This window comes from Dama dama, chromosome X (genome assembly GCF_033118175.1).
Source record: "Dama dama isolate Ldn47 chromosome X, ASM3311817v1, whole genome shotgun sequence".
Lineage (NCBI taxonomy): Eukaryota > Metazoa > Chordata > Mammalia > Artiodactyla > Cervidae > Dama > Dama dama.
Genome location: NC_083714.1, coordinates 90228531 through 90253047, shown reverse-complemented (window position 1 = coordinate 90253047; position 24517 = coordinate 90228531). Strand labels below are relative to the sequence as shown.

At 48.6% G+C, this 24517-nt stretch overlaps 1 protein-coding gene across 1 annotated transcript; it reads left to right on the top strand.

Annotated features, from left to right (window-relative positions):
* Window positions 1-15058: 15058 nt before the first annotated feature.
* LOC133052426 (uncharacterized protein CXorf49 homolog) lies at window positions 15059-22414 on the top strand. Its single transcript, XM_061137314.1, has 5 exons — window positions 15059-16348; window positions 16980-17136; window positions 17600-17676; window positions 17948-17993; window positions 22374-22414. Exons 1-5 carry the CDS (start codon window positions 15059-15061, stop codon window positions 22412-22414), a joined length of 1611 nt encoding a protein of 536 aa, XP_060993297.1.
* The last annotated feature ends 2103 nt before the right edge of the window (window positions 22415-24517 follow it).

Sequence of the window (24517 nt, the reverse complement as noted above, 5' to 3'; positions counted from 1 at the left end):
GCCCGTACCATCCCCACCCCCACCCCAGTCCCACCTCGCACGCTCGAACCTGCACTCAGTCCTCGTCTCCTCTTTAGCCCTCACCCCTGAGACTCAGGCACCAATAGTTTCCCTTTTCCTTCTTTGGATTCAATAAAGGGCTTGGGCATGAAGCCTGGACCCAGTGAGCTGGGGAGCAGGAGGGAAGCTACAGGGAACACAGGAGACAAGCTAGTCTCTGGGCTGGAGGTCAGGAGACGCATCTGTTTGGTGCCAACCAGGTCAGACTGCACCCTGGCAGCCAGAGATGGATGGTGGTGTCCTCAGTCTTTTCAGATCCTCCCTGCCCTAGCCAGCTGACCACCCTCGCCTCCAGCCTGAGCCTCTCTATACCCTTGAGTGGAAATGGGCCCATCATGCTCTATGGCAAGTGTGGTTAGTAAGTCTGTTCTTGCAGGGTCCCTGTCAAATACCGTTCCACCAGACCCATGACACAGATCTTCCAACAAATGATATTTCCCAGAGTATCCCAGCTCAGTATCCCAGACTACTTCTTTTTTCCCAATTATTTTTATTAGTTGGAGGCTAATTACTTTACAATATTGTAGTGGTTTTTGCCATACATTGACATGAATCAGCCACGGATTTACATGTGTTCCCCATCCTGAACCCCCCTCCCACCTCCCTCCCCATCCCTTCCCTCTGGGTCATCCCAGGGCACCATCCCCGAGCACTTGTCTCGTGCATCCAACCTGGACTGGCAATCTGTTTCACACTTGATAATATACACGTTTTGATGCTGTTCTCTCAGATCATCCCACCCTCGCCTTCTCCCATAGAGTCCAAAAGTCTGTTCTATACATCTGTGTCTCTTTTTCTGTCTCACATATAGGGTTTTCATTACCATCTTTCTAAATTCCATATATATGCGTTAGTATACTGTATTGGTGTTTTTCTTTCAGGCTTACTTCATTCTGTATAATGGGCTCCAGTTTCACCCACCTCATTAGAACTGATTCAAATGTATTCTTTTAAATGGCTGAGTAATATTCCATTGTGTATATGTACCACAGCTTTCTTATCCATTCATCTGCTGATGGGCATCTAGGTTGCTTCCATGTCCTCGCTATTATAAACAGTGATGTGATGAACATTGGGGTACAGGTGTCTCTTTCAGATCTGGTTTCCTCAGTGTGTATGCCCAGGAGTGGGATTGCTGAGTCATACGGCAGTTCTATTTCCAGTTTTTTAAGGAATCTCCACACTGTTCTCCATAGTGGCTGTACTAGTTTGCATTCCCACCAATAGTGTAAGAGGGTTCCCTTTTCTCCACACCCACTCCAGCATTTATTTCTTGTAGACTTTTGGATAACAGCCATTCTGACTGGTGTGTAATGGTACCTCATTGAGGTTTTGATTTGCATTTCTCTGATAACGAGTGATGTTGAGCATCTTTTCATGTGTTTGTTAGCCAACTGTATGTCTTCTTTGGAGAAATGCCAGACTACTTGTTTAGGGCACATGACAATGAGTCTGAACTCCGTGTTCAATTTCCCCACTGCTGGAATTTGAGGAGCACTTCCTTTCTCTCAGCCAGCACTCAGCCTGAGACTCAGAGAGACAGATCTGTGGTTTTTTTTTCCATTTATTTTTATTAGTTGGAGGCTAATAATTTTACAATATTGTAGTGGTTTTTGCCATACATTGACATGAATCAGCCATGGATTTACATGTATTCCCCATCCCGATGCCCCCTCCCACTTCCCTCTCCACTTGATCCCTCTGGGTGCTCCCAGTGCACCAACCCCAAGCACTTGTCTCATGCCTCCAACCTGGGCTGGTGATCTGTTTCACCCTTGATAATATGTGGGAGAAGGTGAGGGTGGGATGTTTCAAAAGAACAGATCTGTGTTTGAGTGAACTGAGGGTAGGTTCTGCCTGACACCATTCCTGAAAGACCAGGGTTTTATTACACAAAAGGGGGTATGATGGAAGGTAACACATTCAGAGTTGGTGCCTGGACATCTCTGTGTGAATAAATGTCAGCAAGGATAATGCCCTTGAGGCAGAAGGATGTGATTCGGGGAGTAAAGAAAGTAGAGACTGGTCCAGATTCTGTAAGGCATTGAGTGAGCCGAAGCAAGGGTTGGATCCCCATTATTCAAGGGGTGTTGTCACATTCCCAAAATGTAGGAGGGGGATGATGTAAGGATCACCAAACCTCAGGACAGGGTGTTGGGACTCTCACAGAGTTGGAGTCGCTGGAGGAGGCTCTGGATCCTACCTTCTATGATATCTGCCAACTGCTGAGGGTGTGGATGAATGAAAATGGGAAGGGTGGCTCTGGAGAGCACCAGGGATACTGCTGCTCATCTTAGAAACAGGAGACCGCCCAACATGAGTAACCCGAGGCAGGAGCAAGAAGGGTGCCATGAGGAAGCGAATTTAGGAGTGACTGCACCTGGACAATGGGGAGCACATTGCCCATATTCTCACGTTGATTCCCTTCCAGGCCTCTTGGCATGAGGCCAGGTGGACAGACTACATGTGGGTTGGAACCGTCAGAGACCTCAGGGTCAGAAAAGAACATGTGTGGGACTTACTCCTTCCACTCAGACCCCTCCCAGGAGCAGGTGGGCTTGATCACTTAGTTTAGAGCTGACCCAGTGGTTATTGCCTGGTGGTGTAGCCCATCTCGCTGTTGTCCGAGTGAGTAAATTTGGCAGAGTCTGTCCAGCTGAGGTGTCTGCCGACCAAGACATGTAGGTTAAGTTGTGCCCGGGGAGAAGTCCAGCACCAGCATCAGCACCACCTTTGGGCAGAGAGGGGCCCGAGACTGTGATCACCAGGGTGAGGAAGTGGAGAAGCTCAGGGAAGTGGAGGTGCAAGGGCATGAACACAACCCCTCATTCACTTTTTACCAGGCCCCCTTCCCTCCTCTGAGCACACAGTTCAGACCAACTACCTCACTATAATGTTGCTGGAAACATAGACATCACAGGCCTTGGCTCAGCCCCAAGCCTTCCACTTCCAGTGGGAAATCTGTGGCAGGGCCTGAGGCATAGGTTAAAGAAATCCATCTGGGCCCCAGGGGGTAGGAGGAGTGCAGAAGCCCGGCCTCATTCAGTGCACCCCTGTTGCCTTTCCCCTTCAGCCTCGGAGAGCCCTAGGCCCCATCCTGCCTGGTTCTGCTGCCTGTCCAACTCCAGGGAAGATGCTCCCTCCCTATCACACCCCCACCCTACCACCATCAGCCCAGGTCTACTGCTTTCTCTGGACTATTGAGGGAGACTGGCACAAACAAAGAATTTAGAGTAGGTGAGCCCTGAAAAGAGCGCTGGGTGTGCTGGGCACAGTAATCATGCCCCAAAATGTCCAAATCCTAATCCCTGCATTTGGCTTATATGTTCCTTTGCATGATAGCAGTTGGTTAAGCTTGCAGATGCAATAAAGGCTGCTACTCAGCTGACTTAAAGTGGGGACACTCTCACCTCCAATGGGCAGGTCCGGCCAGGCACTCTGGGCCTGCCAGGGTTGCCAGGTGGACTGTCCCTGTGTGACCCAGGGAGCAGCGTTTGAGTGACTACAGTGTACTTGTTGTACCTGTGCTTGTGCAATGTTGACTTCCTGGTAAGTACTGCTCAGATGCAGATGCAGGACTTTTACAAAGAAGATTCACTTTCTTTCAAAAGATTTACCCTTTCTCATTCATAAAACAACCTTTCCAAACATAGAAGAGAAATTGCATTGAATTAAATGTGAGTTAAACAGACAACACATATACACATTATAGACAGCATAAGCCTTCAATCTGACGAATAGGTAGGTAACAATCAACCCATGTCACTATACTCTGGTGACATGTACACTGCACATCCAGGAGTCACATATATATCCTTTTCCCTCACAAAATCCTCATGGATAAGTCTACCTACTTCCTATTCCATTTACTTGACATTCTTGAGGGGGTCAAACTATATATAGAGAAAACAGATGGGGTGTTGCCTGTGTCTGGGGATTGACAAAGGGGTTAAATGACAAGAAACCAGAAGCAATTTTGCAGGTGATGAAAAAGGTTTTGTTTCGATTGTGGTGGTGGTACCATAAGAGGATGTGCTTATAGCGGCTCAGAGACCTTGTAAGTAATTCCATATTATTGAGATACTAATACCCTTTTTCAACAGCACAAGAGACAGTTTTATGCATGGTCATCACCTAATGGTCAATGCCAACATGAAATTGATTACAGTCTTTGTAGCTGAAGATGGAGAATCTGTATATAGTCAGAAAAAAAAAGACCTGGAGTTAACTGTGGCTCGGATCATCAGATTCACATAGCAAAATTCAGGCTTAACCTAAAAATGTGGTGAAAACTTCTAGACCAGTCAGGTACAACCTAAGGCAAATCCACTATGATAATGCAGCAGAGGCGACAAATGGATTCAAGGGATTAGAACTTGTAAACAGTGTGTCTGAAGAATGATGGACTGAGGTCTGTAATACTGTACAGGAGGCTGTGAACAAAACCATCCAAATGAAAAAGAAAAGCAAGAGGGCAAAGTGGTAGGAGGCCTTACAAATAGCTAAAGAAAGAAGAGAAGCAAAGATCAAGGGAGAAAGGGACAGGTATCAAACTAAATGCAGATTTCCAAAGAACAGCTCAGAGAGACAAGAAAGCCTTCTTCAATGAACAGTGTATAAAACTCGAAGAAAAAACAGAAGAGGAAATACTAGAGATCTCTTCAGAAAAATTGGAGATATTAAGGGAATATTTTTCCCAAAGATGCACACAATAAAGGACAGAAACAGAAGAGACCTAGTAGATGCTGAAAAGATCAAGAAGATATGGAAAGAATATACAGAAGAACTGTACAAAAAAGATCTTAATGTACTGGATTACTGCGATGGTGTGGTCACCACCCAGAGCAACCTATTCTGGAGAGTGAAGTCAAGTGGGCCTTAAAAAGCACTGCTCTTAATAAAGCTAGTGGATGTGGCAGAATTCCAGTAGAACTTCTCAAAACCCTAAAGGATGATGCCATCAAAGTGTTGCATTCAATATGCCAGCAAACGTGGAAGACATAGCAGTGGCCACAGGACTGGAAAAAGTCAATCCACATCCCAATTCCCAAAAAGACTAGTACCAAAGAATGTGCTAACCATCAGACAATTGCACTCGTCTGCCATGCTAGTAAGGAAATGCTTAAAATCTTGCATGCTAGGCTTCAGCATTATGCGAACCAAGAATATCCAGATGTCCAAGTTGGGTTTAGAAAAGGAAGAGAAACCAGAGATCAAATTGCCAACATTCGCTGGATCATAGAGAAACCAAGGGAATTCCAGGAAAACATCTACCTCTGTTTCATCAACTACGCCAAAGCCTTTGTCTGTGTGGATCATGATAAGCTGTGGAAAGCTCTTAGAGAGATGGGAATACCAGACCATCTTACCTGTCTCCTGAGAAACCTGTATGTGGGTCAAGAAGAAACACACACTGTATGGAACAACTGACTGGTTCAGGATTGAGAAAGGAGTATGACAGGGCTGTCTGCTGTCACCCTGTTTGTTTATATGCTGAGCACATCATGAGAAATGCTGGGCTGGATGATTTACAAGCTGGAATCAAGATAGGCAGGAGAAACCTCAACAACCTCAGATATGGGGATGATAACACTCTAATGGCAGAAAAGGAAGAGGAACTAAAGAGCCTCTTGATGAGGGTGAAGGAGGAGAGTGGAAAAAGCCGGCTTAAAACTAAATATTGAAAAGAAAATGATCATGGCATCCCACCCCATTCCGTCATGGCAATTAGAGGGGGGGAAGGTGGAAATGGTGACAGCTTTCCTCTTCTTGGGCTCTAAAATCACTGCGGATGGTGACTGCAGCCATGAAATCAGAAGACGTTTGCTTCTTGGCAGGAAAGCTATGACAAACCTAGACAGTGTGTTGAAAATCAGACACATTACTCTGCTGACAAAGATCCATATAGTCAAGGCTATGGTCTTCCCAGTGGGCATGTACGGTTTGAGAGCTGGAGCATAAAGAAGGCGGAGCACCAAAGAATCAATGCCTTCAAAGTGTGGTGCTGGAGAAGACTCCTGTGAGTCTCTTTGACAGCAAGGAAATCAAAACCAGTCAATCTTAAGCGGAATCAACCCTGAATCCTCTTTGGGAAGGAATGATGCTGAGCTGAAACTCCATTACTTTAGTCACGTGATGTGAACAGCTGACTCATTGGAAAAGTCCCTGATGGTGGGAAAGACTGAGGGCAGAAGGAGAAGAGGGCATCAGAGGATGGGATGGCTGGATGGCATCACCGATGCAATGGACATGAACTTAGGCAAACTTCGGGAGATGGTGAGGGACACGGAGGCCTGGCAAGCTGCAGCCCATGGGGTCGCCAAGAGTCAGACATGACTGGGTAGCTGAACATCAACAACAAACCCATATTCTTGAACAATGATAAAAAGTAGAAATCATCTGCAGCAAAAAACAAAACAAAACTGTAGAAAAAAACAAACATGTGGAGGCGAAGTCAGTGAAGAAATCAAAGAGTAAATCATAATATACCTATAGGGAAATGAAAGGGAAAACACAAACCCTATGGAAGGCAGCAAAAGCAGTTGTAAGAGCGAATTTTGTAGCAATACAATCTTATCTCAGGAAACAAGAAAAATCTCAAATAAACAACCTAACCTTACACCTAAAGCAATGAGAGAAAAAGGAACAAATAAAATGGAAAGTTAGCAGAAGGAAAGACATCAAAGATGAGAGCAGAGATATATGCAATAGACATTAAGAAAGCAATAGTTGAGATCAATGAAACTACTTTGGCCACCTGATGTGAAGAACTGACTCACTGGAAAAGACCATGATGCTGGGAAAGACTGAAGACAGGCGGAGAAGGGGATGACAGAGGATCAGGTGTTTGGATGGCATCACTGACTCAATGGACATGAGTTTGAGCACCCTCTGGGAGACGGTGAAGGACAGGGAAGCCTGGCGTGCTGCAGTCCATTGGTGGCAAAGAGTGGGACACGACTGAGCCACTAAACAACAATAAATTCTATTGAATATAATCCTGCAAGCCTAAAACATACTTGTCTCCCCACTATGAATCAATATCAAATGAATAAGCATAGCCTTCTGCTGACGTAGCTAGTGCTAGCTCCTACATTGCTGGCTAGGGTGTCCTAGGTGTCCCAAAGTTCGCCTTGTCCTGCTGGTGAGTGTGGCTGTTTCTGGGGGCAGCTGGCTGACATGCCAAGGTGTCTTGAGGCTGGTTTGTCCTGCCGTTGGCTGGGTTTGGGGCCCAGGGTGTCCTGGGGCAAGTGCCAGCTCACTGGTAGGTGGAGCTCTGTTTCTGTTCCTGGGTCTCTAGCTGCAGGGCCCGGGGGGGCCCCAGAGCTGGTCTCAGTTCACTGTTGAGTGGGGCCAGTTCCCGACATGGCTGGCTGTGGGATCCTAGATGTCCCAAAGGGGGCTTCCACACACTGCAGTGTGGGGACGGATTCCAGAGCTGCTGGCTGAGAGCTCCAAAGTGTTCCAGACCTGGTGTCGACTTGCTGGTACACTGTGCTGGGACTCAGTGGCTGTTGGGGCTGGGGTGGGCCTGCTGGTGGGTGACCTATTTCCTGGCATGGCAGGCTGCAGGGCTGGAGTTACTCCGGTTGCTGTTGTCTGCCTGCTGGTGTGTGGAGCTGGTTCTTGGGTTCTCTGGCTTCAGGGCTCTGGAGGAGTCCAGGAGTTGGTGCTTTGGGCCATTGGTGGCTGGGGCTGGGTCCAGGGCATACTAGGGCTGGGGCCTAACCACTGATGGGTATAACTGGTCCTGGGGCTAGTGATGACCTGCTGTGGGCAGGAACTAGGTCCCAGGGTCTCTGACTGCAGGACCCTGGAGTCCTGGCTTAATGCCTTCTTACTGGTGTATTGGGCCAGTGTGGTATGTCAGGGCCTCTGATTGACAGGTCCAGCTCCAGGGAGTCTTAAGACAGCAGGCTTGCTTGTGGGTGGGACTGCGTCTCTGCCTGGCTAGTAGCTTGGCCTGCCCCAGTATTATTGCCTACAGGCTGATGGGTAGGTCTGGGCACTGGTGCTAGTCAGCAAGAGGGAGGATTCCAAAATGGCAGTTGCTAGTGCCAGTGTCCACGTGGTGGAAGGAGCTCCACAGAATGGCTGCTTCCAGTGTCGATGCCCCCAGGGTGAGTACAGCTGCCTCTTGCCTCTCTGGGAGGCTCTCCAAGATCAGCAGCTGCCTCTGACCCAGGCTCCCTTCAAATTATTGCTTCAGCCCTGAGTCCTGGAGCATGTGAGATGTTGTATGCCCCCTTTAAGAGTGGAGTCTATTACCCATGGCTCTCTGGCTCTCCCAAAATTAAGCCCTGCCGGCTTCAAATCCAAAAGTTCTGGGAGATCCTCTTCATATGAATAAATACAATTTCATCAGGAAAAATATACAAAGTACTACTACACAGAATAGGCATGAATCTCACAAATTTAACATTGATTGAAAAACCAAGAAGGAACACAGATATATTTAACACGTCCATTCATATAACTGTAAGTAGCTGTCAGCACTAACTCACATTTTATATATCCCACCGCGCCCCTTGTAGCAGGGCAGAAAATAGACACTGAAGAGACCAGCAAACAGAAGCTAAAATAAACAGAGGGAACCGCTTTGGAAGTGACAGGTGCAATAGATTAAAACCCTGGAGTTAGCACTGACTACATAGGAAGGGGCCTATAGACCTTGAGAAATACAAGCCGGACCAAGGAACTCTCTGAAGATGAACTGACCCCACACTGTCCGCAACAGCTCCAGAGAAAGTCTCAGATATATTTTTACTATTATCAGTTTTTAAATTTAAAAAATGATAAAAATTTTTTATTTTGTACTTTGTTGTCTTTTTTGTTTTATCTTTTTATTTTTATGTTCCCATTATTCCTTTAATTTTCATTTTTATAACCTACCATTACCTTGCCAAAAAAAGACCCTATTTTTAAAACAAACTTCATATATACATATTTTATAATTTCTCTTACTTTGTCTTTTGTTTGTTTGTTCACTGGTTTGATTTTTTGCTTTTTTTCTGTTTTTTGCTTTTTTCCTTTTTTTTTTTTTAAATACTCTATTTTTGGTAATTTAACCTCTACTCAGAATTCTTAATCTTTGCTTTTTGGTATTGGTTATCAACTTTGTACCTTTAAGAACCCAATCTTCAGTACCCATTTTTACTTGGGAGCAGGATCACTGGCCTGATTGCTCTCTCCCCCTTTCAACTCTCCTTTTACTCCACCAGGTCGCCTCTATCTCCCCGACTCCCTTTTCTTCTCTACCCAACTTGGTGAATCTCTTTGTATGTTCCAGGCTGTGGAGAACACTTAGGGAACTGATTACTGGCTGGATCTGTCTCTCTCCTTTTGATTCCCCCTTTTATCCTCCTGGCCACCTCTGTCTCCTTCCTCCCTCTTCTCCTCTCTGTGTAACTCTGTGAAACTCTCCAAGGGGTCCAGACTGTGGAGAGCACATAGGGAAGCAATTACTGGCTAGCTTGCTCTCTCCCCTTTTGATACCCCTTCTGCTCCTCCTGGTCAGCTTTAACTCCCTCTTCTCTCTTCTCTTCTCCACGTAACTCTGTGTACCTCTCCGGGTGTCCCTCACTGTGGAGAAACTTTCCATCATTAATCTAGATGTTTTATCATTGGTGCTGTATAGATGGAGAAGTCTTGAGGCTACTGTAAGAATAAGACTGAAAACCAGTGGCAGGAGACTTAAGTCCAAATCCTGAGACTACCAGAGAACTCCTAAATCCAGGGAACATTAAACGATAGGAGCTCATCAAACGCCTCCATACCTACACTGAAACCTAGCACCACCCAAGGGCCAACAAGCTCCAGAGCAAGACATACCACGCAAATTCTCCAGCAACACAGGAACATAATCCTGAGCCTCAATATACAGGCTGACCAAAGCCACACCAAACCCACTGACATCTCCAAACTTATTACTGGACACTTCATTGCACTCCAGAGAGAAGAAATCCAGCTCCACCCACCACAACACTGACACAAGCTTCCCTAGCCAGAAAACCTTGACAAGCCACCTGTCCAACGCCACCCACAGCAAGGAACCTCCACAATAAAGAGGAAACACCAATTGCCAGAATACAGAAAGGCCACCCCAAACACAGCAATATACACAAGATGAAAAGGCAGAGAAATATGCAGCAGGTAAAGGAACGGGATAAATGCCCACCAAACCAAACAACAGAGGAAGAGATAGGGAATCTACCCGATAAAGAATTCTGAATAATGATAGTGAAAATGATCCAAAATCTTGAAAGCAAATTGGAGTTAGAGAAAAATAGCCTGGAGACAAGGATCGAGAAGATGCAAGAAAGGTTTAACAAAGACCTAGAAGAAATAAAAGAGTCAATATATAATGAACAATGCAATAAATGAGATCAAAAACACTCTGCAGGGAACCAGCAGTAGAATAACGGAGGCAGAAGATGGGATAAGTGAGGTAGAAGATAGAACGGTAGAAATAAATGAAACAGAGAGGAGAAGAGAGAAGAATTAAAAGAAATGAGGACAACCTCAGAGACCTCTGGGACAACGTGAAATGCCCCAACATTCGAATCATAGGAGTCCCAGAAGAAGAGGACAAAAAGGAAGACCACGAGAAAATACTTGAGGAGATAATAGTTGAAAACTTCCCTAAAGTGGGGAAGGAAATAATCACCCAAGTCCAAGAAACCCAGAGAGTCCCAAACAGGATAAACCCGAGACGCAACACCCAGAGGCACATATTAATCAAATTAAAAAAGATCAAACACAAAGAACAAATATTAAAAGCAGCAAGGGAAAAACAACAAATAACTCACAAGGGGATTCCCATAAGGATAACAGCTGATCTTTCAATAGAAACTCTTCAGGCCAGAAGGGAATGGCAGGACATACTTAAAGTGATGAAAGAAAATAACCTACAGCCCAGATTACTGTACCCAGCAAGGATCTCATTCAAATATGAAGGAGAAATCAAAAGCTTTACAGACAAGCAAAAGCTGAGAGAACTCAGCACCACCAATCCAGCTCTCCAACAAATGCTAAAGGATCTTCTCAAGACAGGAAACACAGAAAGGATGTATAAACTCGAACCCAAAACAATAAACGGGATCATACTTATCAATAATTACCTGAAATGTAAATGGGTTGAAGGCCCCAACCAAAAGAGAAAGACTGACTGAATGGATATGAAAACAAGACCCCTATATATGTTGTCTACAAGCGACCCACCTCAAAACAAGGGACACATACAGACTGAAAGTGAAGGGCTAGAAAAAGATATTCCATACAAATAGAGACCAAAAGAAAGCAGGAGTCGCAATACTCATATCAGACAAAATAGACTTTAAAACAAAGACTGTGAAAAGAGATAAAGATGGACACTACACAATGATCAAAGGATCAATCCAAGAAGAAGATACAACAATCATAAATATATATGCACCCAGCACAGGAGCACCACAATATGTAAGACAAATGTTAACAAGTATGAGAATGAAAATTAACAATAACACAATAATAGTGGGAGACTTTCATACCCCACTCACGCCTATGGATAGATCAACTAAACAGAAAAGTAACAAGGAAACAGAAACTTTAAATGATACAATAGACCAGTTAGACCTGATTGATATTTATAGGACATTTCACCCCAAAACAATCAATTTCACCTTTTTCTCAAGCGCACACGGAACCTTCTCCAGGATAGATCACATCCTGGGCCATAAATCTGGCCTTGGTAAATTCAAAAAAATTGAAATCATTCCAAGCATCTTTTCTGACCACAATGCAGTAAGATTAGATGTCAATTACAGGAGAAAAACTATTAAAAATTCCAACACATGGAGGCTGAACAACACGCTGCTGAACAACCAACAAATCACAGAAGAAATCAAAACAGAAATCAAAAGATGCATAGAAACGAATGAAAATGAAAACACAACAACCCAAACCTATGGGACACTGTAAAAGCAGTGCTAAGGGGAAGGTTCATAGCAATACAGGCATACCTCAAGAAGCAAGAAAGAAGCCAAATAAATAACCTAACTGTACACCTAAAGCAACTTGAAAAGGAAGAAATTATGAACCCCAGGGTTAGTAGAAGGAAAGAAATCTTAAAAATTAGGGCAGAAATGAATGCAAAAGAAGCAAAAGAGACCATAGCAAAAATCAACAAAACCAAAACTTTGGTTTTTGAAAAGATAAACAAAATTGACAAACCGTTAGCAAGACTCATTAAGAAATAAAGGGAGAAGAACCAACTCAACAAAATTAGAAATGAAAATGGAGAGATGACAACAGACAACACTGAAATACAAAGGATCATAAGAGACTACTACCAGCAGCTCTATGCCAATAAAATGGACAACTTGGAAGAAATGGACAAATTCTTAGAAAAGTATAACTTTCCAAAACTGAACCAGGAAGAAACAGAAGATCTTAACAGACCCATCTCAAGCATGGAAATCGAAACTGTAATCAGAAATCTTCCAGCAAACTAAAGCCCAGGACCAGATGGCTTCACAGCTGAATTCTACCAAAAATTTAGAGAAGAGCTAACACCTATCTTATTCAAACTCTTCCAGAAAATTGCAGAGGAAGGTAAACTTCCAAACTCATTCCATGAGGCCACCATCACCCTAATTCCAAAACCAGAGAAAGATGCCAGAAAAAAAGAAAACTACAGGCCAATATCACTGATGAACATAGATGCAACAATCCTTAACAAAATTCTAGTAAACAGAATCCAGCAACATATTAAGAAGATCATACATCATGACCAAGTGGGCTTTACCCCAGGAATGCAAGGATTCTTTAATATCTGCAAATCAATCAATGTAATACACCACATTAACAAATTGAAAAATAAAAACCATATGGTTATCTCAATAGATCCAGAGAAGGCCTTTGACAAAATTCAACATCCATTTATGATTTTTAAAAAAAACCTTCCAGAAAGCAGGCAGAGAAAGAACATATGTCAACATAATTAAAGCTATATATGACAAACCCTCAGCAAACATTATCCTCAATGGTGAAAAATTGAAAGCATTTCCCCTAAAGTCAGGAACAAGACAAGGGTGCCACTCTCACCACTACTATTCAACATAGTTTTGAAAGTGTTGGCCACAGCAATCAGAGCAGAAAAAGAAATAAAAGAAATCCAGATAGGAAAAGAAGAAGTGAAACTCTCACTGTTTGCAGATGACATGATGCTCTACATAGAAAACCCTAAAGACTCTACCAGAAAATTACTAGAGCTAATCAATGAATATAGTAAAGGTAGAGGATGTAAAATTAACACACAGAAATCCCTTGCATTCCTATGCACTAACAAAGAGAAAACAGGAAAAGATATTAAGGAAACAATGCCATTCACCATTGCAACAAAAAGAATAAAATACTTAGGAGTATATCTACCTAAAGAAACAAAAGGTCTATACATAGAAAACTATAAAACACTGATGAAAGAAATCAAAGAGGACACAAATAGATGGAGAAAGTCCAGGGTATCTGAGGTGGTTAATTTTATGTGTCAGCTTGACTGGTACACAGAGTGCCTAGATATTTAGTCAAATATTATTCTGGATGTTTCCGTAGTGTGCTTTTCCATGATATTAACATTTAAATCAGTCAAATGGATAAAACAGATTTCCCCCTGATAATGTGGGTGGGTTTTACCTAATCAGTTGATAGTCTGATTAAACAAAAAAGCAACCTTTCCTCATGTAAGAGAAGTCCTCCTGCCTGAAAGCCTTTAGACCTGGGACATCAACTTCTTTTCCTGCCTTTACACCCAAACTGAAATATCAGCTCTATTGCTTTGGTTCTTAGGCCTTCTAACCTGGACTAGAGCTAAACCACTGGCTCTTCTGAGTCTCCAGCTAGCCAACTCACCCCCTAGATTTTGGGACTTACCAGCCGCTATAAATGAATGAGTCAATTCTTTTACACAAAGACACAGACACACACACTCCACTAAATCTGTTCTTCTAACACACTACCCAGAGTGATCTACAGATCCAATGCAAACCGTATCAAAATCACAATAGCATGCTTTGCAGAAATAGAAAAACTCATCCTAAAGTTTAAGTAGAATCTAAAGAGATCCTTAATAGGGAAAACAATTTGGACAAAGAAAAAGTAGAGAACTCCAACTTCATGATTTCAAAACATTACAAAGCTCCACTAATGAAAACTGTGTGTTACTGCCATAATAACAAATAGACCAATGGAGTAAAATAGAGATCTTAGAAATAAACCCTCACTTTTAGAAGATATGCCAGGCAGTGGACTTCCTGATAGAGGGGAAAACATAGCTTTTCTAGATCTTTGGATCAAAGCAAGGACTCTGGAGTCAGATTGCTTGGCTTCAATTCTACCACTGATCCCCATGGGCCAAATGACCATGGGTCAGTGGCTGAACCTTAGGCTGGTAATCATTAGTACTATAGTCCTGGCAATGTCACAAAGAACCACTAATATTTACGTACAGCACTTAGAAGAGTGCCGGGCATGGGGTCTCTGCTGTAAAGTAGCTTTTCACAGATTCTGCCAAATTACCTCCCAAATGGAATTCTTGCACCACTGCCACAGAGGTTTGCCCCTAAACTCTCCCACTCTCGGAATCGTTAACCACTTGGAAGAGATGGGACGAGACGCTTGACAGAGGTATCCTCGCAGCATCACCTTCACCCGCCAACTCGCCAACTGCCGGGATGGCCCTTGGACTTGGCAGCAAGCCAGAGGAGGCTCTCGACCCCATTGGTTACACCTCGAGGGGACGGCCAAACAAGGCGCGTGCTGGTTGGCAGGAACCGGACCAATGAGGAGGCGGCAGGGCTGGCGCGCTGAAAACCTCGCGTCATTTGCGGCCATCTCCTGCGTGCTTGACGGCGAGCTCCAGACGGCACCCACCACACCTGCCCTGACCGCCACCACCGCCGCCACCGCGACCCGGTTGATAAATCGTCGCCGCCCCAGGTCCGGCGGCCACCCAGATCGCGACATGAGCTCCCCAGATGATGAGGTGTCTGTTTCGGGAGCGGGTTTCGGCTCAGAGTGCGGGGAGCAGACCAGCGGCCTTGAGGCCGGCTCCACAGCCCCTAGGGGACCCGGACCCGGCCCAGAGCCTGGGGCACCACGAAGCGGCGAAGGTGAGGGCGGGAATGGCTTCCCAGACCCTAAGGGCTTCGAGTCAGAGCGGGAGGTGCTGGAAGCGAGAGGGCCGGTGCTGCGGGGCCGCGAACGCCGGCCTGGCTCCCTGGCCGACGACCAGGGGGACGCCCTGCAGCTGGCTGACGAGTCACTGGCGGCCATCCTGCAGCAGCTGACCGACCTGAACATGCAGGGCACCCGCAGATACCTGTCCCAGGAGAGCTACGCGGTCGGTGAAGTGTCTGCCTTGCGGGACCTCGAGGCGCGACCCCGCAGTCGAGGCGGTGCCGTCCAGAGGTGTGGGGAGGCCACACAGGCTGAGGCTGGCCCTCTCCGGGTCGGCGGGCCCAAGGCGGGCCGGGCCTGGGGGAACCCTAAGAAAGGCACTAAGAGTAGGTTGAACGTGGCTGTGGATCACCAGTGGCCCCCCTCAGAAAGCACAGCCGGGCTGCTGTCCGACCCCGAGTCCTCCGATGAATTCAGTAAGATAGAGCTGATGAGGGTGAGCATTTATCCCAAAGATGGAGGCCAGGCCAAGCTCAACAGCCCCGAGGATCCTGGGAACACACCCAGACGCTGGAATGTCCAAGGCAGGGAGAATCTTCTTAATGTGCCAGAAACTTGCCTGTCCTCGATTCCGCGAGGATTAATTTCTGTTGTGGAAAGGCAGGGCAGGCAGGGCGATGCAGAGCAGGAGGACACCTCTCCCCCTAAGAAAATGCAGAGCGTGCTCTGGGGGAAGGGGGGCAGCCTGTCCAGCTACCCGGGACTGGCAGTAGCATCAGCTACTGCAGCTGCCTCTACAGGCAGCAGGCCGCGGCCCACTCCTAGGAGGAAGGGGGTCCAGGAGAAGAAATCCCTTGGGGGCGTCTCCAAACCTGCCATGGGGAGAATCTTCCCTTCCTGGGGGCAAAGAATCTCGGCCACTCCCCTGGAACCGGCCACATTCCCCCCAATTTCTGGCATCCCGCTGCTCGGGAGGTCCAAGAAGTATGCCTTGGTCTCTTCGGGAGCTGAAGAGTCCAGGCACACTGGTGCTGGGAAGAAACCCGTGGCTAGGCGGGCGCGGGAGTCGGTGGCAGCAATGGCGGTGTCAGGAGAAGACAACGACCCAAATAGAGACCCATTCCCAAAGGGCCAAGTGAGTAGGCCAGGCCCCTCCTCTCTCCTCACTCTTCCCCCTCCCACCCTCCCCAGGGCACAGGTCTTCACCCGTTGCTCCTCCTCTCCATCCCTCAGGCGTCGTCATTGGGTGACCCTCGGTCACTGGGTCATTAGGATGCCAGATTGGGGTCCTTTTACTAGGGACAAACGTTAAGGTAGCACTTTGTGTGTGCTGGGCTTGTTTTTCCACCCTTGGCCTGTTTCCAGCCTCCTCCACGAGGCTGGGGCTGGAGTGGAAGGGAGAGCTGGTAGCTGAATTGATTTGAGGGGACCCCTTAAAAGCTTCACAGAGCTTCAGTGTTTAGACGCATCACTTTCCTGAATCCTACTTGCTAGGTCTTCCCCAAACCTTCCTTGCAGGGACCCCAGGTTTCTCAGTGACACAATGCTGTCCCCAGCTCAGCTCTACCTGCTGACCTGGGGCTGACTGAGAGAGAATGTGCTAAAGAGATCAGCCTTTCAATTCTCTTTCGAATTCCCTGCCTCAGCTCCGTCTTGAATCACATGAGCTCTCACACACACAGGCATAGAGATATAAATGCACTGGTACACACACGCGCGCGGGCCCACACACACTCTTCAGATCAGTGAGAAATCTGTCTTTTTAGCTGACCACTGACAGGCCATGGCCATCTTCTCCATGGGTGCATCATGGAGAACCCAGCAGCACCAACCTTAACATCAGAGGAACACAGTATTCAGGAAACTCAGAGCCCGTGGCCATGAACAAGGGAGAAGTCATGCCCAGAGGGCCTGGCCCCTCAGGTGAGTGTCCTGGCTTTTGATATGGGGGGAGGAGGTCAGGGGTGAAGGCAGAAACCTCTGTCTCTGACTCTCTCTCTCTCTCTTCTGGGGGCTCAGCCTTGCTCTCAGGACGCTTCACCCATGGGAAAAAGGGTTTCAACTCTGGGTGTAGACTGCAGGCTAATAGCCTTTTCTGTGAAGTGTGTTCGCTCACATTGCTCTCCCAGGTGCTGGCTGTGGCTGCCACTCTGGGAGGCTCGAACCCAGAACCACAGCCTTTGGTGACCATTGAGGTGAAATGGCTGTCCCTGAGGAGTAGGAGGGGCAGGCCCAGAGAGAAGGTTTGTGCTGCCTCCCAGGCGGAGCAGGGGACGCTTGCTGCTAGCAGAGGGTGGTACTGCCTCACCTCACGTTAGACCTGGCTTGGCCCTTTGCACCTCACTGGGAACCTGGGAAGCTGGATTGTGTGTCCTTTCCCTGTCAGGTGGCCGGGAACCAACTGACCATCCCCCAAGACCCAAAAGGCAGCAGCAGCCACCTGGAAGGCAGGGCTGTCCTCAGGTAATGCTTCTTCTGGCTCCTGGAAATGCACACCCAAACCCCATGGTGGGATCTGAGTCCAAGTACAACTGATATTTGTGGGCCCCCCACCCCCATCCCCGTCCTACACCCCAGGGAGGGAGCCCACCTCCTTTCCCCTGAGGAAAGTCTTTCCCTTGCCAGTCTAGACACCTGGCTTTGGGATGGAGGACCCAGGGTAGAGGAGAGGAGGAGGAGAGGGGAGGCGGGTGTATACTAACCATTTCTCTTCCTCCTTTGTCTGCTGGCCTAGTGTCCGGTGTTACAGAGAGAAATAGATGACCTTAAGGAGCAACTTGGTATGAGGAACCAGGGACAGAGAGCAGCGGGTTCTTAGTGCAGAATCGGGGTGGTCCCTGGGGTGGGGTGGGCTGCAGGTGCCGGGGGCCTCGTAGGGATCAGCATTCCTGTGGGGAGGAGAACCTATGAAGCCTGTCCCTGGAGCGTGCAGTGCATATTCAGCTGGGGATGTGGACAAGTAGCAAAGTACTGCGTGGACTGTGTGCACACTCTGCCAGCCAGGAAGTCCTAGAGACCTCCTTCTGATAGGACTTGAGAGATGCCTTGTTGATCTGGTGTGGCCTCTAAGGGTCTTGTTGGATTGTTTACGAGACAGTTTTTGAATGGTTTGTGCGTGGCCCCAAGCTTGAGAGCTGCTGGCACATTTTGTTTCCTTTTAGGAAATGGCTCCACATTAAATTCCGTTGGTGAGGAGTGATCAGGCCCAGAGCTCTTTGCATTGGGGCTGGGGGTATGTGGGTTTCAGGTTGCAGGGCTAGGTGGTTCCCCACCGGGACAGGGGCACAGGCTTCTATTCCGTCTGTCTGGAGCACCTGTTTATGCCTCTCCCTGTTGCAGCCTCCATGCGGTACCTGGCTGACAAGTTCCAGATCTTTTGAAGTGAGTGTTACACACTGCATACCCCTTCCCACAAGGTTGGCTGTTGAGCAGGGCTGTGGGCTGCCCTGGCTTGAGGCTCTTCCCTGACTCTGCTCTTTTACAGGTTGAGCCCAGTATCTTCCTGCAAGAGGAGCAGCTGTTACCTCCGGGGCTGGCGAGCTGTGGCTAAGCTTGTTGCCTCTCGTTCTGCCTCCACCAGGGCATCCTCTGCCCCTTGTTTTGTCCCCTCTCAGCCCAGTGTCACAGCAGTTTTTGATTAAAGGACTTCTCATGTTCTGTGTACTGCCCTTTCTCTGGGGGGTAGACGTTGGGGGAGTGGTGGGGCAGGGCCTGGTGAGGAGCAACTCCATATCATAGCCTGTTGCAGAACAGTACCTCTGGCATCCTGTGGCAGGGTCTCTGGGTCAGCCTCTGCTACCATCCAGGCCAGCAGGGCAGTGGAGTGCCCCCAGTCTGGGTTTACTGAGGGCCTTGACTGGCCACATTGGCACATCCTCCCATTCCCCTAAAGGCCCTCTTCTAGTTCGCTAAACACCCTCTTCTGGGATTTGCTGGTTCCCATCCATTGCTGACATTCTTCCTCCCCATTGGAAGGAACTCATGACCCCCTTAGAGAGCTCCAACCCATCCTCCTGCCTCACTGGACTCATTGTCCTACTTACCCTGACCACTCTCTTTTCCTGTTGGAGCACCCTCGATCCCTTCCCTGACTTGCCATTGGTGACCTTGCGTGCACGTGTAGTTCAGCAGGTGGAAACAGGCACAGGTGCCCTCATCTCTCCCTTCCCAGGCTCTGCCCTCTCATTGGAGTCCCTACTGCTGGTACCATCCCCACCCCCGCCCCATCCCACCTTGCATTCTGGAACCTGCACACAGTCCTCCTCTCCTCTTTAGCCCTCACCCCTGAGACTCAGGCACCAACAGTTTCCCTTTTCCTTCTTTGGATTCAATAAGGGGCTTGGGCATGAAGCCTGAATCTCCTTTTTAACGTGCCAGGCTCGTTCTTGTCATCTGTTCTGCGAGGGTGCACTTCGGTTGTGGAAAGGCAGGACAGGCAGGGCGATGCAGAGCTGAACATCTTCCCACCTAAGAAAATGCAGAGCGAGCACTGGGGGAAGGGTGGCTGCCTGCAGAGCTACCAGGGAGTACCAGTAGTTGGCAGCTACTGCAGCTGCCACTACAGGCAGCCTGCCATGCGTCACTCCTAGGAGGAAGAGAGAGGAGAAGAAATCCCTTGGAGGCATCTCCAAACCTGCCCTGGGGAGAACCTTCCCTTCCTGGGAGCAGTGAACCTCGGCCACTCCCCGGGAACTGGCTCCCTTGCCCCCAGTCTCTGGCATTCCGCTGCTTGGGAGGTCCAAGAAGTATGCCTTGGCCCCTTTGGGAACCAAAGAGTATAAGCACACGGGCGCTGGGGCGAAATCTGTGGCCAGGAGGGCATAGGAGGCTGTGTCAGTGATGGCAGTGGTGGAAGACAACGACCCAAATAGAGACCCAGTCACAAAGGGCCAAGCGAGTAGGCCAGGCCCCTCCTCTCTCCCCACTCTTCTCCCTCCCACCCTCCCCAGGACACACGTCTTCACCCGTGCTCCCTCTGTCCGTCCCTCAGGGGTCGTCATTGGGTGCCCCTTGGTCAGTGGGTCATTAGGATGCCAGATTGGGGTCCTTTTACTAGGGACAAATGGTAAAGTAGCACTTTGGGTGTGCTGGGTTCGGTTTTCCACCCTTGGGCTGTTTCCAGTCTCCGCGAGGCTGGGACTAGAGAGGAAGGGAGGGCTGGTAGCTTAATTGTGTCAAGGAGACCCCTTAAAAGCTTCACAGAGCTTCAGTGTTTAGATGAATGACTTTCCTGAATCCTACTTCTTAGCTGTTCCCTAAACTCTTCTTTCAAGGGGCCCGGGCTTTCTCAGTGCTGCACTGTTGTCCCCCACTCAGCTCTGCCTGCTGGCCTGGGGCCGACTGATGGAGAAAGTGCTAAAGAGATCAGCCTTTCAATTCTCTTCCCATTCCCCTGCCTCAGCCCAGTCCCAAATCACGCCTGCTCATGCACACACACAGACACAGTCATATAAATGCACTGGTACACACATACATACACACACACACACATCATTAGTCCAGATTGGTGAAAAATCTTTGTTTTAGCTTCCCACTCACTGGGCATGGCCATCTTCTCTGTGGGCACATCATGGAGAACCCAGCAGTGATGACCTCAACATCAGAGATCCCCAAGATCAGGGAAACTCAGAGCCCTTGGCCCTGAACCTGGGAAGAGTCATGCCCAGAGGACCTGAACCCTCAGATGAGTGTCGGGTTTTGATATGGGGGGAGGGAACCGGGGGTGAGGGCAGAAACCTCTCTCTCTCTCTGCTGTGGGCTCAGCCTTGCTCTTAGGCAGCTTCTTCCATGGGAAATGATGTCAACAGGGCTGGCCCTGGTCCCATCATCTGTGTGGGATTTGTTTGGCAGAGGTAATCGGTGGCAGTGCCCCAATAGCTTCTCTGGATGTAAACTTGCAAGTTAATAGCCTTTTCTGTGAAGTGCTCTTCACCCACATTGCTCTCCCAGGTGCTGGCTGTGGCTGCCAGTCTGAGAGGCTTGAACCCAGAACCACAGTCTTTGGGGACCACAGTGGTGAAAATGCAGCCCTTGGGGAACAGGGGAGGCAGGCCCATAGAGAAGGTGTAGCCTGCCAGGCAGAGCAGGGGAGGCTTATTGCCAGCAGATCAAGGTGCTGCCTCACCTCGCGTTAGAGTCTGGTTGACCCTTTCCACCTCACTAGGAGCCTGGGAAGATGGATTGTGTGCCCTTTCCCTCTCAGGTGACCAGGAACCAACTGACCATGGCCCAAGACGGGAAAGGAAGCAGCAGCCACCGGGAATGCTGGACTGTCCTCAGGTAAGGCTTCCTCTGGCTCCTGAAATGCACACCCAGTCCTCATGGTGGAATCTGGATCCAAGTGCAACTGAAATGTTTGGGCCTCCCCACCTTGTCCCCATCCCACACCCCTCAGAAGGAGCCCACCTTCTGTCCACGGAGAAAATTCTTTCCCTTGCCATTCTAGACACCTGGCTTTGGGATGGATGGCCCTGGGGAGAGGAGAAAAAGGAGGCGACGGGAGGGCAGTGTATACTAACCTTCTCTCTTCATCCCATGTCTTCTGGCCTATTGTCTGTTGCTACGGAGAGAAATAGACGACTTTAAGGAGCAATACAGTATCAGGAACCAGGGACAGAGAACCGTGTGTTCTCAGTGCAGAAGCAGGATGTGCACTTGGGGTGGGGTGGGCTGCAGGTGCAGGGGACCTCATAGGAATCAGCATTCCTGTTGGGAGGAGAACCTATCAAGCATGTCCCTGGAGTGTACAGTGCATGTTTAGCTGGGCATGTGGACAAGTAGCAAAGTACTGTGTGGACTGCGTGGACACTCTGCCCGACAGATGAGTCCTAGAGAGCTCCTTCTGATAGGACTTGTAGAGATGCCATGTTGATTTTTCCCTTTAACTGCTGCTTGGTGTGGCCTCTAAGGTTCTTGTTAGATTGTTTGTTTGCGAGACAGTTTTTGAACTTGAGAACTGCTGGCACATTTTGGTTTGTTTCAAGAAATAACTCCACATTTAACTCAGGTGGTGGGGAGTGATCACGCCCAGAGCTCTTTGCATTGGGGCTAATGGGGGGGGGGTTCACGTTGTAGGGCTAGGTAGTTCCACACAGGGACAAGCGAACAGGCTTCTATATCCCTCCGTCTGGAGCACCTTCTTATGCCTCGCCCTATTGCAGCCACCATGCAGTACCTGGCTGACAAGTTCCAGATCCTTTGAAGTGAGTGTTACACACACCATACTGCTTCCCACAGTCCTGGCTGTTGAGCAGGGTTGTGGACTGGCCCTGGCTTGAGGTTCTTCCCTGACTCTGCTGTTTCACAGGTTGAGCCCAATATCTTTCTTCAAGAGGAGCAGAAGTTACTTCCGGTGCTGGTGAGCTGTGGCCAACCTTGTTGCCTCCTGCCTCCACCAGGGCATCCTCTGCCCATTGTTTTGCCCCCTCTCTGCCCCAGTCTCACAGCAGTTTTTGATTAAAGCCCTTCTCATATTCTGTGTTCTGCCCTCTCTCTGGGGGTAGGGGTTGGGGGACTGGGGCAAGGCCTGGTGGGGAGCCATGCCATATTAGAGCCTGTTGCAGAACAGTACCTCTGGCATCCTGTGGTGGGGACTCTGGGTCAGCCTCTGCTACCATCCAGGCCAGCAGGGCAGTGGAGTGCACCTGGTCTGGGTTCACTGAGGGCCTTGTCTGGCCACATTGGCACATCCTCCCATTCCTCTAAAGGCCCTTTTCCAGTTCTCTAAGCACCCTCCACTGGGATTTGCCAGTACCCATCCATCACTGACATTCTGCCTCCCCGTTGGAAGGAACTCATGACCCCCTTACAGAACTCCAACCCATCCTCCTTGCCGCACTGGACTCATTGTCCTACTTACCCTGACCACTCTCTTTTCCTGTTGGAGTACCCTCGATCCCTCCCATGACTTGCCATTGGTGACCTTGCATGCACGTGTAGTTCAGCAGGTGGAAACAGGCACAGGTGCCCTCATCTCTCCCTTCCCAGGCTCTGCCCACTCATTGGAGTCCCTACTGCCCGTACACTCCCCACCCCCGCCCCACTCCCAGCATGCACTCTGGAACCTGCACACAGTCCTTCTCTCCTCTTTAGCCCTCAGCCCTGAGACTCAGGCCCCTATAGTTCTGCGTCTCCATCTTTGGATGCAATAAAGGCCTTGGTATCAAGCCTGGACCCAGTGAGCTGGGGAGCAGGTGGGAAGCTACAGGGAACACAGAAGACAGGCTAGTCTCTGGGCTGGAGGTCAGGAGATGCACCAGTTTGGTGGCAGCCTCGGTCAGACTGCACCCTGGCAGCCAGAGATGGATGGTGGAGTCCTTTGTGTTTTCACATCCTCCCTGCCCTAGCCAGCTGACCACCCTCGCCTCCAGCCTGAGCCTCTCTATACCCTTGAGTGGAAATGGGCCCATCATGATCTATGGCAAGTGTGGTTAGTAAGTCTCTGTTCTTGCAGGGTCCCTGTCAAATACTGTTCCACCAGACCCATGACACAGATCTTCCAACAAATGATATTTCCCAGAGTATCCCAGCTCAGTATCCTGGACTACATCTTTAGGGCACATGACAATGAGTCTGAACTCTGTGTTCAATTTCCCCCTCACTGGAATTTGGGAAGCACTTCCTTTCCCTCAGCCAGCACTCCAGGACTGTGCCAGCCTGAGACTCAGAGAGACAGATCTGTGTTGGAGTGAACTGAGGGTAGGTTCTGCCTGACACCATTCCTGAAACACCAGGGTTTTATTACACAAAAGGGGGTATGATGGTAGATAGCACATGCAGAGTTCGTGCCTGGACATCTCTCGGTGTGAATAAAAGTCAGCAAGGATAATGCCCTTGAGGCAGAAGGATGTGATTCGGGGAGTAAAGAAAGTAGAGACTGGTCCAGATTCTGTAAGGCACTGAGTGAGCTGAAGTAAGCATCGGATCCCCGATATTCAAGGGGTATTGTCACATTTCCAAAACGTAGGAGGGGGATGATGCAGGGGTCACCAAACCTCAGGACAGGGTGTTGCGACTCTGACAGAGGTGGAGTGGCTAGAGGAGGCCCTGGATCCTACCTTGCCATGCTATGATATCTGCCAACGGCTGAGGGTGTGGATGAATGAAAATTGGAAGAGTGGCTCTGGAGTGTACCAGGGATACTGCTGCTCATCTTAGAAACAAGAGACCCCCCCAACATGAGTTACCCGAGGCAGGGGCAAGGAGGGTGCCACGAGGAAGCGAATTTAGGAGTGACTGCACCTGGAATGGGGAGCACTTCCCCCATATTCTCACATTGATTCCCTTCCAGGCCTCTTGGCATGAG

What these genes read in the sequence shown, in the direction of transcription:
- LOC133052426 (XM_061137314.1), top strand. Translation starts at nt 15,059, where the DNA reads ATGAGCTCCCCAGATGATGAGGTGTCTGTTTCGGGAGCGGGTTTCGGC. An exon ending in ACCCATTCCCAAAGGGCCAA is followed by an intron (nt 16,349 to 16,979) that starts GTGAGTAGGCCA and finishes CTGTCTTTTTAG; the next exon opens with CTGACCACTGACAGGCCATG. An exon ending in CAGAGGGCCTGGCCCCTCAG is followed by an intron (nt 17,137 to 17,599) that starts GTGAGTGTCCTG and finishes TTTCCCTGTCAG; the next exon opens with GTGGCCGGGAACCAACTGAC.